The sequence below is a fragment of the Onychostoma macrolepis genome, chromosome 03 (assembly GCF_012432095.1).
Source record: "Onychostoma macrolepis isolate SWU-2019 chromosome 03, ASM1243209v1, whole genome shotgun sequence".
Taxonomy (NCBI): domain Eukaryota; kingdom Metazoa; phylum Chordata; class Actinopteri; order Cypriniformes; family Cyprinidae; genus Onychostoma; species Onychostoma macrolepis.
The window spans coordinates 582,856-601,134 of NC_081157.1; the positions used below are offsets into that span (position 1 = coordinate 582,856).

The 18,279-nt window shown below is 36.1% G+C and overlaps 1 protein-coding gene and 1 long non-coding RNA gene across 3 annotated transcripts; both read left to right on the forward strand.

Moving 5' to 3' along the window:
* The first annotated feature begins 430 nt into the window (after window positions 1-430).
* Window positions 431-5,517, forward strand: LOC131538150 (complement C1q-like protein 2). Of its 2 annotated transcripts, XM_058772029.1 has the most exons (5): window positions 431-1,034; window positions 1,162-1,245; window positions 4,562-4,615; window positions 4,695-4,826; window positions 4,992-5,517. In XM_058772029.1, exons 1-5 carry the CDS (start codon window positions 725-727, stop codon window positions 5,276-5,278), a joined length of 867 nt encoding a protein of 288 aa, XP_058628012.1. In that variant the 5' UTR covers window positions 431-724; the 3' UTR covers window positions 5,279-5,517. The 2 variants fall into 2 exon arrangements, with proteins under 2 accessions (XP_058628012.1, XP_058628013.1); XM_058772030.1 differs by lacking the exon at window positions 1,162-1,245 and having other exon boundaries at window positions 478-1,034.
* Window positions 5,518-7,638: 2,121 nt separating this feature from the next.
* On the forward strand, window positions 7,639-9,457 carry LOC131538156 (uncharacterized). Its single transcript, XR_009270489.1, has 3 exons — window positions 7,639-8,603; window positions 8,714-8,769; window positions 8,966-9,457. It is a non-coding gene; the product is annotated as an uncharacterized LOC131538156 (long non-coding RNA).
* The last annotated feature ends 8,822 nt before the right edge of the window (window positions 9,458-18,279 follow it).

Sequence of the window (18,279 nt, forward strand, 5' to 3'; positions counted from 1 at the left end):
ACAGCGGTGAGAAAGCAGGGGGAGAGAAGTGCGAGTTCATAGTGAATCTTATCAGTCTTCAGGAAAACTCTTTCCTTAAATTCACCTTCAACGTCATTTGTCCTTTTTTTTCCCAGGCTGCTACTGTTTGGAGCAGGTCTTAATAAACAAAAAAGCAGAACTTCTCCAAGTGGAAAAATTGATCGAAGAAAAGGCCGCACAGCTGAGGCACTTGTGATCCTGCCCTAGCAACTTTTATGTTTGTTGTTAATTCAATTAATTGTTTATGCTCTCTCAATCTCTTTATCTCTTTCTCTCTCTTTCTCGCTCTCTCTGGTTCTCTATCTCTCCCTCCCAGTGTTGAAATTAAGTTATAATTGCCTCATTAAATTGTGATTAAATATGTTATTAATTCATTTTGGAAAGATATTTCATGTCTTTACTTGTCACTTTACTTAACACTTAACACTGCTACAGTTGAAGTTTGAAGCCGTGTTGGTAGTAAAAATATTTTGATGGTAGTAAAATAGGTGGTAAAAAGGTAGTAAATTCAATTTAAGAATCTCTATATAAACCCTGATCTACTGAACCCGGAACATCCCTTTAAATACGATTAACAATTAACTACTTTTTTATCTGAAGCATTATAAATCAAGTACAAAGGACAGTAAATCAGGGACTATAAAAGAGCATGAGGGTCTGTGGGGATGACAGAGCAAGAGCTGGACACGAACATCAGTGAAGAATGAAGGGTTGGTTATGTACGCTGCTGCTGCTGGAAAGCTTTGTGTTTGTGGTACAGCAGCAGGTAGATGGAGGACTCGCTGAGAATGAGATCAGTCAACAGCTCAGCAATGAGGACAGAAGACAGAATCCACCTCAGACAGACTCTCTGAGAGATGAAGCTTCGACTGACAGCCAACAATACTGCCATCTGAGCTTCCCTGACATCCACGCAGCACTGAGAGAGCTGACCGCCACCGTTACAGAGCAGAAAGCCCACATCAGAGCTTTAGAGACACAGCTGAGAGAAGACCTGAACAAGAAAACTGATGGTACCTCATTAAAAATTCAGTCTTTTATCAGTGATCCTCAGAGTAAAACAGAATTGTAATACACTGCATACTGTAAATGTTAGTGTAAAATTGAGTGTGAACTGTGTTATCTCTCTGCTTAAATAAGCCTTAGAGACGCGACTGACGGATGCAGAGAAAACTGCAGAACAACAGACGGTCATCCTGGAAGAGCTGAACAAGAAAACTGATGGTATCTTACCAGAACATTCACTCTTTTATCAGTTTCACTCAGAGGAAAACACCAGTGCAATGCAGTGCATTAGGGGTGTGCAAATGCCTGGTTAATATAATATAAGATATAATAGTATATTAAAATATTAATAAAGATAAAAATAGATTGGACCGCCACCGCTCACGCATTCAGCGTGAGACAGTCAGAATTCACTCAATGCTAAACGGCCACGTCCGGCGCGCTGTGCACTTCAGTGTCGGATGCAGCAGTGTCGGCTCACTAATGGCCGCTGCATCTGGCCCTATTGACTCGGCCTGGAATCGGACAGTGAGTGCGGCAGACAGAGTCGGGCCGAGGGGTAGGCGAAGTCTCCGGCAGGTGAGAATCTAACTGGGGCCGAGTATATTTTGCTATCTGGGATGCCACTTTTTCGTGTTTTTCAGTCAATTTTTTGACTTTTCCCCTTATGAATAACACATTATCGTACACGATAAAAAAGCTCCTTGTAGTTTCTCGATTTGGCCGATTCGAGCATCCTTAAACAACGCAAAACACAGGAATTTCGCATTTCTGCTAGTGATTCCTATGGAGAAAAATCACTTCCTGCCCTCCAGCTGCATTACATCAGAATCACGTGATTGCAAACAACCTATTCACAACACATTTTATTTATTTATTTTTACAACAGTGCTCTCAGTCAATTTGAGCATTTGAGCTACGCGTGCTGAATATGACCAGTAGAGTGAAGCATTTGATAGCAGGTTTATAATCAATAGGATTTAACTCATTTATCTCATATAGAACACGCTTCGTTATTTATACAGCATAATGTTAATATATTACGACTTATAGGCTATCTCCACAAAATGACCCGAATGCAGAAGTGAACATGTCTGCGCGACTCTGAATGAACTCCTTTTGTGGACGCCTTCTTCAAGAAACAACGAGCAGAAACACGGCATTTCGAGATGAAACGATGATGGATGAAACGCATTTGTCCGTGTTTCACGGAAAGCGCTCGAGAAACAGCATCTCTTCCGCGGCTCTATGCTTTCAACTCGCTTTTTTTAGTCTCGAGCAAGAGACTGTATGACATTCACGTTACATGATTTGACTGATTTTAAGAAGAGAGCGTGACAGCGTACCGCATTAAAAGAAATGATCATTCATGTTTTCATAAGCCAAATTCAAAAACGAAACTAAAATTAAAACATCTTTGAGAGGTGTTTCGGGGGCTTGCTATTCTGCGTATTGGGAGGATCGGCTCTGATCATAACACCCCGTGAATATTCTGCTGAGAGATTGGGAGTCGAATCAGGCTCCTCGAATCGAAGCATCGAATCTTCGACTATTCGGGGTCACCCCTACACTGCATAGTGTAAATATTAGTGTAAAATTGAATAGTCACTGTGTAAATCGTGTTATCTATTATAAGCAGGGATGTCCCGAGCCGATCTCAAGTATCAGGATCAGGCCAATCAAGTGTGTTTTATGTCGGCTGTCCGTCCGTTTAGGTCTGGAGTACGTCCGCTTTGTAATGTTCGCTGGCGGACGTTCGGAGGACATTCGTCCGAGCCAGTTTGTGAATGTCCTGGTTTCGTCCCTCATCTGCCATTTCCATAACAACACTTGAAAAATCCAGTCCATGTGTGGGCTTTTATCATCAGACCTGACACCTTGCAACTCAGACAAAGAAAAAATTAAACTAAAAACCCATATAGGATTTTAAAGGGTATGAGGTTATTCCTTAAAACAAAATCCCTTCATTTAACTCTGATAATGGAATGCAAAGTTCAAAAACATTATTTTATTTTTTTTGCAGATTGATATTATTTTTTTATTTTTTTTACTATAGTATAAGATTCATTGTAAAATAAAGTTGATGTTAAAAATGAACAACTTTCATTTCTAGAAAAAGTATATAGGAGTAACTTCTGTAATTAAAAATGTCTTCAAATCAGGAGTCTGTTTTCAGCAGTTAGGCTATCATTTAAACATCAAAAACATGATACCCTTCAATAATATAATTGAATATAGGCTACAATTAGGCGTATGTATTCAGAATCAGAATCCCATGAATGAGAATGAAAATAAATATTGAAAATGAAAATATTCCCCATTTATGGATAAAATAAGGTTGAATCCCAGGAGCTCGATGTTATAGAGTGATGAATGCAGTCAAGGAAAACATGGAAAAGAAAGTGGAAAATAACAGGTAAGACAAATAAATTAATTCTACCCATTTACATATCAAACTGTTGGTAAGCCGACAAGAAAAGTTATTTAGGCTAAATAATTATTTTAGTTATTGTATTTAAGACTGTCTGCTATGCAAAAAAAAAGAAAAAAAAAGTGTAATATAGCCACATTGGGAGATCCATGGTATCATGGCAACGCTCAGCTGCATAGTTAACAGTTAACGGTCCTCTGTGATTTCCTCAGACACGGCCTTGAGTTTTCGCTTTTGTCGGTCGAAAAGGTGTTTTTACTTTTATATTTGTAGACATTAACTACCGTAACCACCGTGTATCTCGTTATGCTTACATTTTATGAAAATCTTGCTGAAGTTGTCCGTCGTGTACGGCTGCTCACCGTTAGCCTGTTTGAACACTTGCGAAGCTAACGTTAGCATGTAAAGCTGAAATGATTAAACATATATAATATTGACAGATATTTAACTTTAAATATTGAATTTCCATATGGTAAAAATACACACTGAGACACCTATATGCTGCAAAAAGTCTTGGGACATCTATCTTCATATACGCGCTAAATTTCAGATCGCTTGGGCTAAATCCAAATCGTCAAAAATCTTTACGAATCTTTTTTCAATTGAAAAACTATAATTCAGAAATATAAGATCATAACTCTACTGAATGTGTTCATTTTGTTGTTTTAGGTTAGAAGACAATGGGAAGAATCGCATCGGACGAACCCCACAGCTGACACACACACACACACACAAAGAGAACTGCAACTTTACAATTGTTCAATTAAAATAAACATATTTTGCTCCATACAACGTGTCTGTTGTCTATGATTAGCCTAGAAGTAAAATAAAATGACATTCAGAGGACTTAAAGTGAAAGTCCCCTAAACGTCCTGAATGGCCGCTGCACGTCCTGTGAACGTCCGGAGGACATCAAGGGGACCCTACACGCTGACGTCCAGGGGACGTGTGCAGAGGCCATTTAGGGGACGTCCCGGGGACCTTTTTTTGTTTGCTGGGTATTCAATGACTCGGATCGGATCGGCGGCACAAAAAACCTGATTAGGACATCCCTAATAATAAGCATTTTAAACATCATTTAACACAATCCTTATTCCTTCACAGAAATTTCTAATCTTACTGAGAGTCAAGTGGAGGAGCTGAGAAAGGAAAATAGAGGTGAAACTGTGTTTGAATTATATTAATACATCCTCAGTGTAATACAGTAATATATCACAGTATTGCTTTTCAATCACAGACAGAGAAATAGCATTTTCAGCTTCACTGATGGAGTCTGGCAGTGGACATATCGGTCCTTTCACCACTGATATCACACTAACCTACAGGAACGTCTTCACAAACATAGGGAACGCCTACAACCCAATTACAGGTAATTATCAATGACAAAACTCAGTTATAGTAACGAGAATCCTTCTCCATTCAAACCTCTCTGCAGTTGTGTAATGTGAAAAAGAGAATCAAATGATCTGTTGTTTCTAAACTATTACGCTGTGCACAGCTGATTCTCTTCTTTATCTCTTGTTATCTGCTTCAGGTATTTTCACAGCTCCACTGAAAGCAGCGTACATGTTCACCTTCTCTGTCTATGATCATGCTAATCCCTCAACTCCATCAACTGTCTCCATTATGAAGAACGGAGAGAAGGTGGTTATGGCACATGGTCATCAGGCTCAGTACGTTGTAAACTCCTCAAATGGAGTTGTGTTGATTCTGGAGGTTGGAGATGTTGTCTATGTGAGACTTTGGTCTGGAAGAAGGATACATGATAACCTGAATAACCACAACACTTTCAGTGGTTACCTACTGTTTCCCTTAAAATAACAGGAGCTTAGCAGAGTGTGATTCCAGTAAAACTGAACCTTTAGCGTATGATTTAACATCATGAAGAATCATTAACATATGAACCTGTATTAATGATAGCTGACTGTATGAAAGTCAGTATAATATGCTATACTCGTAGGTTCTGAGCTGTCTAGAATGTATAAAGAGTTTCAGCACTGAGACTGACGGGACTCCATGAGAAAATCTAAACTGTTAATAAAAGTGTAGCTTGTTATTAATCCCTGACCTGTATCTCTTCATCCTACATTAATAAGAGAATCAAGAGACATCATTGTTCCATTTTCTTTTTCTCATGTTCTCAAATATTTCTCCTACAAACCAGTAGTACAGTAATATGTTAGATCAACAATTATTGCTCTGAAGTCATGATAGCATATGTATAACAAGTAATTCACGATATGACATGTAGTGTTCATGTAATTTACAATCTTTATCTCTAAAATCAAAATTATTGGTTACGCTTTAGATTACAGCTCGTAACGTACAGCGTAAGTGAACAGAATTTACAGCGTAACTTTTTTGTAATTACAGTTTACCTATTCAGTACCTCCGTGTAGGTATAATATGGGAATAATATGCTAAGTTCGGGGAATAAAGGGGTAATAACCTGTAAAATTACAAATTATTTCTACCGTAAGTATTTTGAAACTAAGGGGTACCTATTCTAATATTACATGGTATGTATGACCTAAGAACAGTCTTATATTATCAATCTTATATTTGCAAGCCATTTAGCCAAAACATACACTGTACTTTTTAATAGCCTACACACACAGTTAAAGTTAAAGTGATGAGTAATGAAGTTGGGCTAAGGTTGTTGTGCTGTGGGATGTGTTTCACATACATTTATTTATTTGTGGCGATCCGCCACGATATCAAAACTGACCGATTTTCCGAAAAGGCTTTGTTGAATAAACATGAGCACGTAATGCACGTTTAAAAATGAAAACGAGGCGCGGGTGTTTTTATTTCACTGTATTTCTGAAGGACAACTGTCTTTAGAAAATGTCCGATGTTATCTCGCATGTAATGCCTGATAAAGCAGCGTTTGTAAGCTCAGCGCTGTTTTGTCCCAGGTGAAAAAGACGTAGTATTAAATGTATTAAAAATATACTTGAAATTCAAGTAGTATGTTTATAATACATTTGTATTCCCAACATGCTTATTTGAAGTGCATTAAAAATATACTGAATTGCATTTTAATATATTTCTAAAAAGTATACTAGAAGTACTTTTGTATTAAATATATGCTTAATTACACTTTTAAGGAATATGCTAAACAGAAGCATACTTTTAATGTGTTCATAAAAAGTATACTAGAAATACTTTGGTAATAAATATATGCTTAATTACACTTTTAAGGAATATGCTAAACACAAGCACACTATTATTATATTTCTAAAAAGTATAGTAGAAATACTATGTTAATAAATATATTCCTAGTTACACTTTTAAGGAATATACTAAACACAAGCATACTTTTAGTGATGTTTTAGTGTATTTACAAAAAAACACACTTATGTTACTCTTACTTAAAATATATTTTATGTGTACTTTGTGTAAGAACATAACAAAATGATTACACTTTTAGTAGGTTTTTAATGTACTTTATATTGCAGTAGGCCTACACATGATTATATTTTAAATATTTATGTATTTATAATTTTAATATTTGGAAAAGTACGATATTTTGAAAAACATTTTTTACATTTACAATGTACAAACCTTTTGTCAAATATTATTAACCATTGCAGTATTTAAAATATGTTGTTTAATATGGGTTATGCTACTTTGGTTGATTAGGCTGTTGTTCATTACATGATACATTAATTGTAATAAGCTAGCTGTTTATAAATTTGTTCAAGCTTGACGCCTTTATTTTCTAATATACATTTCTGAAATTCCCACAAGGATTTCAACATCATATCTGAAATGAGGAAAAAAAAAAACAAAGAAAAAAACACGTTTATTTCTGTTTAAATTCAAACAACACAGACTAAACCTGATTGGTTCCAGAGCCATTGAACATCTCTGATTGGTTCGTATGATAATGAGCTCGCAGCAGAGAGCTTCGTAAATCAGATATGATGTGCGTGCAAATGTCCCTTGAATGTGAATATAAGTCTAAATTTAGACAGTGTTATATTATATAGAGTGATCGTGTCTCTTTAGGGCGCTTGGAGGAAACCACGCAATTCATATGGATTACTTTGGCGAGGTTTTTTTACGATGAACTTTTTGAAACGTGAACATCTTTGATGAATCTTTTCATCGGAGGGACATACATCTCTCAGATTTCATTAAAATATCTCCGCTTTTCTTTCGAAGATGAACGAAAGTCTTAGATGGTTTGGAGGATCTTAAGGGTGAGTGATGGCAGAATTCAAATTGTTTTGGGGGAATTATGAAATTAATTAGAAAATATGTAAGGGATAATCAACGGCTAGCTGTGCATTAAACGATTTGAATGCACGACGTGGAGGCGAAGAACCACCCAACGCGCAGCGGAGTGCATTCAGATCGTTTAATGCACAGCTAGCCGTTGATTATCCCGTTTATGTCATGGTCATTTACCAGCATTCACATATTAAAGATGTTAATAATATTTGTGCTGCAATATTTGACCGGAACGATAAAAATGACGGTTATTTTCGTCTGTATTACTATTCACGTTACTATGGTTACCAATGTTTATAGGAAGCGCATTAATATAGAACGTGATTAAACTGACCTGGAACTACCTGCAGTTCAACGAATTTAATCAACACCTGCCAGCCAATCAGAATCCAGTATTCAGACAGACCATGGCATAAAGCGGTATGTTCTTATTGTTACCAGCTTCTGCGTCTGGCTTCAGAACCTCACTGTGACTTCAGGTAAGATTTGTATTTAATTAACGTTATTTGTCTGTACCAATCATGTTTCTGACACATGCATTGGCAGAAAAAAATAAAATAAAATTAGTTAACATCAACATTCTTTTATTTGCAACATGAAGTATATTTATTTCTGATTTCCTGAACAATTTGGCTTCATTGTAATGAGGTTAATGATCTTTATAAAACCATGATTATGAACATACAATTACTTTGTCTTGAGCTGATTACCCAACTGCGGTAGTGTTGGTTGATTGGTGTCTATATTTGTTCAAGCTTGACAACCTTATGACTTTATTTTCTAATATATATATTTCTCATTACAGATAAGAACAAAGATTAAATTGTAAGAAGGGTTGCTTATAAAAGCATACGGTACATCTGAAACTGCTGAGGCTGGGAAGGTTTTTGACTATATTTCCGACCAGGTACATTGTTCTGTCATTTTTACATAGAAAACAAATCATCAATCATCATTTGCCTTTTTTGTGTGTGTGTGTGTGTGTGTGAGAAATATTAACATTTGTTGTTTTATTAGATCAGCTGCTATAGAAGACAAACTGAAATCTAAATGCAGAGACAAGCAAAGGAATAGTAAATATATTTGAATGTCGTATCACCTCTGTTATAGAGATTTTTGAATCAGGGCTAATAGAGGGGGATTCGGTCAATCTTGGAAGAAAAACGTTAGCAATGTGTCCATTCCAGGTGGCTAATTTGTGCTTCTTTTCAGTCATTCATGTAAAAATCTGTTATCTAATTTTGTTTCTGTTTTGTTTTTTTTCTAAAGCTGCAAGACACTACTGACTAGGCTGTGCCCAGGTCTCCGGAACCTGCGAGGACGCTCAGCTCCATTGGCCCTTAGTCTGCGGCTTCGGATCCACCAGCTCTGTCTCCATCGGTCGGCCCCCAGATGTCGGCAGCCACACCATCTACATCTTGGCTCCTCCCTCCCTCGACTCCGCCGTGTGTTGTCAGCACTGGGATGCTCTGGGTCTGTGCCATGTGCCAAACACCATCTAAGCCGCCAGGGCATCATCGTCATCCTCTCATCACCATCCCTACACCACCTCCTCGTCCACCTCCAAAACCCCTCCATCCCTCCCTATTCTGTTGCTTGAACTTTATCATCTTCAGTCTTTGCACACACATCTATTCACTTTACATGTTTTTTTTTCTTCAGAAAATTGCATTGTAATTTTTATTTATTCATTGATGTAAAATTCTTTACTTTTCAGTAATACAGGTATAACTGAAATGTTCTACAAATGGATAAGATGGCTCTTCCATAGCATTTCAGTCTTTTTTTCATTTATGTTTTTTGTATAATGTTTTAAAATGTACTTGAGTATGTTTGTAGTAATACAAAAATACTATAAACATACTTGTATTTCAAGTGCAATTTTAATACATTTAATAGTATGTTTTTTGTTTTTCACCAAAGTATATATGCTGCTGTACTTTTTTAATGTACTTCATAAATATTTGTAATGTACACAATATATAATACATTAAAGTTTTCTAAATATCAAGTGTGTGTATATATTGAAAAATATAATACTAATAAATATAATATAATATACTAGTAGTGTAATGCTAATGCATTTCTAATAAGCTGAAATACAATTGAAATGTACTTGAAGCACATTAAAACGATACTTCAAATATACCTTACCTGTAGTTCATGAAGTATTACAAGTACATTTTAAATGTATTTTTAAAAATACACTTAAATTACACTAAATATACTTAAAGTGGTTCCAGTTTAACACAATTTCAATATATTAAATATATTACAAATAGATTAAAATTGAACTTAAGCATATCTTGAAATACACTTAATATACTTAAAGTTGTTTCAAAATAATACATTTAATACGCAATTAGTACAGTATAATATAAATATATTAAGTGTGTCTGAAAAAGCACAATTTAAATATATTTCTTTTTCACCTGGGGTGTACAGCCGTTACCGGGGAAACCTCTAGTTCTCCCGCTTTAAAGCACCTCCTGCTGGCAGAGAATGAATTTGCATTTTCAATATGTCCGTCTGATTTACGCAGTAAACATATTTAGCTTATCAAAACATAATCTACTCTGGAGGGACTTAGCTGTTGTTATTGATTCTATTTGGATGTCTAACGGAAGTTAAGTTAGGGCCACAAAAGCTGGGTTGATATCAAAACTCTTCCTTTGTCAATTATTTTAATATTCTGGAAATTATTATGTTTGTATATTCATTATATTTGATTTAATTTGAAACTATTGTGTTCATATGCATTCATTTTTCCCAGAGATGGGAAGTAACGAAGTACAAATACTTCGTTACTGTACTTAAGTAGATTTTTCTGGTATCAGTACTTTACTTCACTATTTATTTTTCTGACTACTTTTTACTTTTACTCCTTACATTTTGCACAAATATCTGTACTTTCTACTTCTTACATTTTCAAACCAGGCTCGTTACTTTAGTTTTGGTGGATCATCATTCGATATCAAATCTATAATAAATCATGAATCGGAAATTTTATCATATAAAAAAGAACAGCATACAGCATGAATAACAACAACAAACAACAAGAAAATAATTTACATCTGATGTCCATATAAGCACTTTCTCCAGTGCCTCCACAGTGCAGAGGTATACCTAACAGTGCTCTTCTCTAAGATCACAATCATTTCATTTTTAGAGACCTCAAGACGCTTTATAAATTTATTCACAAAATTTCTGATAACAGCATATAACATGGCACATGATTCTGAACAAAAAGCTGACTGGCACTTGTCCACCAGGGACTTTTAATAAGAGTCGCAATGCATCATTGTATGCAACTTGTTAAATTTATCTTTACTGTAACTGCACCACAAGTTGGGCAGTGGTTCTCCAGTGGCTCTGGAGGCATCTAAGAAGCACAGACACATAGTGGAGTACTACCTTCTGTACTTACTCACAACCTCTTTCAGACCATAGATACACATATCAGTCCCATGCTTACTTTTAAAACCAAACTGCTCCTCATTGGTAATAACATATTGCTGAAATCGATCCAGTAATATTATCTCTAATACCTTAGAAGACATCACGCTGGCTAAGGCAATAGGCCTATAGTTGTCTATGCTAGATATTTTCCCTGTTTTGTCCTTAATTACCGGTACCAGCAAGACAGAAAGCATAGAACTGGGCAATGTGCCATGAATCAATATTCCAGTAAAACATAAGGCTAGTAAAACAACAAGTCTGTGGCTAGCAAATTTCAAATGCTCTGCTGTGATCTGATCTAGGCCACAAGATGTATTCACTAATTTTCCTAAAGCAGAAGTTACTTCCTCAGCCTTGATAACCTCATTATTAAAAGACACATTCCCAATATTGAAATCGTCACGTTTAACGCAATTGAATAGGTCACTGTAATGCTTTCTCCAAACATCTGCAATATTTTCAGATCCAGTAACCCCTCAACACTAGAGGGCATTCATAACTTTGACTTCTTTCCAGAAATCTCGTATATCATTTTGTAATAAGTTTTGAGCCAAAGAGTTAGCTCTGGGAGTATGTTCGCTCCTTTTTATGAAGCGAACAGCATATTTAAACTCTGTGACAGCTTGTTTCTTTACATCACATTTAGGGCCATTCCTTGGTTTCTCAGCAGTGACCCAGTTTATAAAGGCTTCTCTCGCTTGCTGATGGAGTATACTCACATGCTCATTCCATCCTGGTCTAATACTGTATCGTTTAGATCTTTTGTTACTAAATGATTTGTTTGCATTGTTTAATACCATCACAATTTCATCATACATGTTACACAAGTCATCATTATGGTTTGAGTTGTCACAATTAACGTTATCACACTAGAATACATCATATGGAATTTGGATATTCCCCAGAGACTTGTCAGTCAAGTTATAATAATACTGCATATCACATTGTTTTAATTTACAACCATAGTTTTAGTACTTGTAATCAATGTAGCATATTTGCTTTATGAGATGAACATAATTAATCATAACGGGTTATCAATCATATATCCATCTTCAGGAATTAGCTGTAGTATTAATAGTACAATAAAATGATTAGTTCGTCCGCAGTACGGACCCTTCTATTGACTTTAAGGAAAGTTATTTCTCTGGCCACGACAAATAATTTCCTTACTGAAACATTGCTTCCGAGCATGTAACAAGACCGGACGTTAAAGTGACCTCGTTCTGAGAGCAGCAGACACAGACAACCAAGTGTGAATACTTATGGATGTTTATTAAACTACACTACAGGGGAACATGTAACATAGAACTAGACACAGACATACACAAATTAAACATAGATTGCAATGCAAGGAAGGCATGGAGAGAGACAGAGAGAGAGAGCGAGAGAGCGCTCGCGCGCAAGAGAAAGTATGGCAGGATTTTAACATCAGCTATCTACAACCTGTTATGAACCATTAGATAATCACATCACCTCAATTAAAAGGGGTCGAAGCCTAGAAGCGCATCTAGATAGTTAACAAGCGGTTACTTGCATGGGTTTTGTGGGTGCTGAGTAAAGCATCCTGGTGCATGTATAATGCGTAGATTCCTGATGGATTCCTTTAGGAGCTTCGTCATTCCAGCCATGGGTTGGTTAGTCCGAAGTGAGTTGACAAAGTTACTGATCTTAAAATCTGCCAGAAGATCGGACTCCCCCCGGAAGGGGAGCCGTGAGGTTTCCAAGGTGATAAGTGTGTCTCCAGGGCACCGAAAGTAAAGAGAGCCAAAGCTTTTGGTGTGGGAGAAGTTTTATCTGTTTTCCCTGTAACACCCATTTTGGTTAGTTTGACCAATAACAAGGCTCATAGTTTCAGCGGGAAAATGTTTCTTTGTCCCACTTGACACCTCATTTGCATGTTTTACGACTGATCTGGAGACTAGTGTAATTTTCCCCACAGTACTGTAAAAATAGTGTGATGCATTTCACGATCACATAGTGTACATCATTGTGTGAGGAATAAAGAGCAGATCATTTTGATATCAAGAAAGAGACATCTGAAAGGTATTAAACCAGAGATACCTTCATACCTCTGAATATGAGTGTTTAGAGCTTACTAATACGAATAACGAGTGGTAACTAGGCTAATATAATAAGGAAATGATACAAACAGCACATGCATATACCAGATACATTTGTAACTGATTAATTATGGTCTAAATAAAGAAAATGCCTCTATGTGTGTGTTATGCATCTTGTAATCTTGGGTGTAGTCCACAGGCCTGGTACCGAGGGTCATTTAGTTCTCTTGGAATGTGTTTGAAGTCCGTTGGAGACACAAGATAGTTGATCTGTTTAGCATATTTTGACAGTGGGGGGGACAACCCTTGGCAATTAGCACCCATATAACGGTAGAATGTGGGGCCAGGCTGTGAATTATATGCAAATGTCAAAAGGCTAAAAGGGTCTCTTAAGACATAAAGATCCCAACGACCATCAAGGATCATATGCAGATGTTACATCAATCAGCAAAAAAAAAATATGGTTACTCTACTTTTATTGTAATAAACCACGGTTAACTTTGGTAAGAGACAAATATGACTCATGATAATGCAATACCATGTACAGTATTAGGATTTTTCTTTAAATATATTGTCATGATGTAATATTATTGTACTAATTTTGACATTTAGGCAATTTAAAAGTATAGTTTTGATAAATCTATAGTAATTAAGTCATTATAAGATAGAACAACAACACATGGTCATAATAGGATACATATGTGATACTTTAAATTGAATTAAAAAAAAGTTATGTTATTGCAAACAGAATACAATGAGGTGATTGTTTTGCAACAAGGTTTTGGAGCACTTCATGCTTCCTTCTGCTGACCAGCTTTTTAAAGATGCTGATTTCATTTTCATTTTCACCTGCCCACACTGCCAAAAGCACCAAAAGTTGGTTAAATGACCATGGTGTTGGTGTGCTTGACTGGCCAGCAAACTCACCAGACCTGAACCCCAGAGAGAATCTATGAGGTATTGTCAAGAGGAAGATGAGAAACAAGAGACCAAAAAGTGCAGTTGAGCTGAAGGCCACTGTCAAAGAAATCTGGGCTTCCATACCACCTCAGCAGTGCCACAAACTGATCACCTCCATGCCACGCCGAATTGAGGCAGTAATTAAAGCAAAAGGAGCTCCTACCAAGTATTGAGTACATATACAGTAAATGAACATACTTTCCAGAAGGCCAACAATTCACTAAAAATGTTTTTTTATTGGTCTTATGAAGTATTCTAATTTGTTGAGATAGTGAATTGGTGGGTTTTTGTTAAATGTGAGCCAAAATCATTACAATTAAAAGAACCAAAGACTTAAACTACTTCAGTCTGTGTGCATTGAATTTATTTAATACACGAGTTTCACAGTTTGAGTTGAATTACTGAAATAAGTTAACTTTTTTCCACAACATTCTAATTTATTGAGAAGCACCTGTAGTATAATATTAATCTAAAACTATATTATTAATGTACTATATATGTAATATATTATACAATATTATTATATATAGTAGATTAATATTATGCGTATCTCTTATATACGTATTATACTTGCTTATATTATTATATCCAAGCTGTCTGGAACGCAGCATTAGGTTAACATTTCAATAAGTGAGCGTGTACTACAAATACAAGCCATTCTATAAATTGACATTTCAGCACTTGACCAATGGATAGCGACTCCTAAGTAGCACTTAAAGCATGGCTACGTGCGATTGTGTTAAGTGCATTTTTGGGAAACGCTTGTGAAACAATAACGAACGCAAAATGACTCGTAGAAAATGCTCTTAAGCGCTAAGATCAATTGTTATCGGGAAACCCGGCCTAGGTCATTCCACCAGGAGGGAACATTTAATTTAAAAGTCTGTGAAAGTGATTTTGTGCCTCTTTGGGATGGCACAATAAAGCGATGTTCACTTGCAGAACGCAAGCTTCTAGAGGGCACACAAGTCAGAAGCAGTGTTGGGTGTAACGCGTTACTAAGTACTAAGTAACGCGTTACTGTAATTAAATTACTTATCCACTGAAAAAGTAAAGTAAGGGATTACTCTTCATTTTTAGGTAATTTAATTACAGTTACTTATAAATTACTTGCGTTACATACAGTAAATAATTTCAAGAGTTCTAAAATCAATATTGAATTTGAAATCTAAATTTACCGTTGCTGCATTGAATGCAGCAGCTTTAATCCTCTTGGCGCTTGACTCGTTCACTTTCAGATTTTCCTGATTCACAGAGAAACCTTAAATACTCAGATACATAAGATTAAAATCAATAGAATCTAAAAAGCTTGAAGTGTCCACTTTTAAATGAACGAATTCAAGTCAAAAACTATTTCTGATTATGTAATCCGTATGAAAGCGAGGTACAGTCTTTCCCTGATCTGAAATCTTGGTTTCTACTTTTAAATGAACAAATTCAAAATTGAAAAACGAATATGATCTGATTATGTAATCTGTATGAAACTAAAGCGAGGTACAGTCTTTCCTGTATCTGAGCTCATTATATGCAGTCATCTGCGTGCAAACGCCCTCACCTAGATACAAAAAAACCCCCAAATATGAAAAAAAAAAAAAAAAAAAAAAAAGATTCATCTAATTTTCACCATTTTTGAAAGAAGACCTACTATGAGGAATTTACAATATTGAAGTAATTAGTAACTGTAATTAATTACTTTTTGAAAGTAACTTACCCAACACTGGTTAAGAATTAAACTGCTAGCAACTCTTAGAAGTAGCAGCCAGATGATTTATAATAGCCTACTGTAAACTAAACTAAACTAAATTACTATCATCACTCAAAATACTGTATGGTAAAGGACATCATTATTATCTACTGTAAAGTTACAGTAGTAATTTAGCAAATGTTATAAAACATCATTTTATAATAAGTTTAGAGGAGTGGGAGCTAGGGCAGATAACAACACAACCCTTACGAAAATTCAAACCAAAAACCATGGTTATAGTTAAACCATGGTAACCACAAATTAACCATGGTTTTGCTACACTAACTATAGTCTAACCATGAAATGTGTAGTAAAACTATGGTTGTGAATTAAAACCGATTGCAATCAATCTGTCAAAAAACAAACAAACAAAAAAAATATGGTTACTTTACTTTTACATAAACCATGGTTAACTTTGGTAAGAGAAAAATGACTCATGATAATGCAATACCATGTACAGTATTAGGATTTTTCTTTAAATATATTGTCATGATGTAATTATTATTGTACTAATTTTGACATTTAGGCAATTTAAAAGTATAGTTTCGCTAAATCTATAGTATTCAAGTCATTATAAGATAGAACAACAACATGGTCATAATGTGAAACTTTAAATTGAACTAAAAAAGTTATGTTATTGCAAACAGAATACAATGAGGTGGTTGTTTTGCAACAAGGTGGAGCAGCTCTGTTCATAACAGCGGATGGCTGATGGGAAAATTGACAGGTACAAGAAAATTAGTGGAAAAAAGTAAACACACACAAAGTAAGATGAAAATGAAAGTGGAAGTGAAGGTGCAATTAAATGGAGCACCTTTAATTATTTTGCATGGCCCCAGCCTGAGGTTTTAAACTTTTTTTTAAATGTGATGCCCATTAAAAAAAAAAAAAAAAAAAAAAAAAAGTGTTATTCGTAGTTTCAGAATGTGTTGTGGGTGTATGGGATGGCCTGGATGAGTGTGAGATTTCCTTGCCTGAAATTGTGTCCCAGTCCTGCTCTGTTCTACATGGTGGTTGTTCAGCCATGATACATTCATTAGCTAACAATATATTAAATGTAAGTTATTTTGTATTAATGTCAACATGATGTGAGGTCCAGTTACCAGAGTGACACTAAAACAGGTAGTAGTAATGGGTACTTTTTACTTGAGTAAATGTCATAGCCAATACTTCTTTACTTTAACTTGAATAAAGAAGTGTAGCCAGTACTTCTACTTTTACCAATGTATTTTTAAACATGAGTATATGTACACTATGTGTGTACTTTTGCCATCTCTGATTTTTCCATGGTTTGGGTACGTTATCAGATCTGGGCCCCTTTAAGAGAGCGTCATGTTCTCTTCTTCAGTTCGCGGGAAGCGCGGCTGAGGAGAGGCGAGCTGTGCTAACGCTCCGGTTAAAAGCTCTGTTCCTCCTCAATTAACATGCGTTTTGTGCAACAAAAAAAAAAAAATCACATATTTAATTTAAGTTAAACCTGAATGGAGGTAGCGTGAATAACCGTGCGTTCACACCGCCGCCGGCGAGAGCGTCAAAATTGGCTCTGGCCGCCCTGCTAACGACGCTGTAGAAAGATTCGTTGATGCTCTGACGATCGAGCGCTTTTAAAGGAGCCGAAAAGGAAACAAAGACGTTGATCTTGTGCAGACTGACCACAAGTAGGGTATAAGTTAACCTCATGAAATATTTTAATTGTGAAAGTAAGAAGTTGATCAATGGAAAGAACTTTATAGTTACAACAATTATAGTTACATGTTTAACGAAATAAACCAATAAATGCCATTTGTGTGGTGTGTTTTTTTTGTGTTCATGGTTAAGTGCTAGTCTAATTTCAACATGCAGTTTATGGGAGAAGTTTACTAGCCTAGGTCTTTCATTAACATTAACATAATTTGTGCGCACCCTACATTCCAAACTGTCCTGGTTGAAGTGCAGCCTAAATACAGTTGGTCAAATCGGTGTTGTTTTGAGCAAATAAATTGCATTCCCGCTGAAAAACAAGCGTTCTAGTGTGAAAATGCTTGGGAACCAAAAGCCGCTTTTCCACTATCGGGCCGAACGGTTCTCTTTGCTTAACTGTTCCGTGCCGATCCGGGCCAGTCAGCACGAATACGGTTTCGTTTACCACTGTGGGGCTGATAACGGAACCGTTCGGCCCGATAGTGGAAAAGCGGCTATAGTTTACAGGACTGCGTTCTCTGGAATCCTCTCATAGCTCATTACCATAAAGTTGACCTGACTTCAAGGCTGTATCCGAAATCGCCCCCTATACCCTCAAATAGTGCACTATTTGAGGGGACAGCCATTTTAAGTGGTGTTCGAAACCATAGTGGATGTTCTCGAGTGCACTCATTCAATCC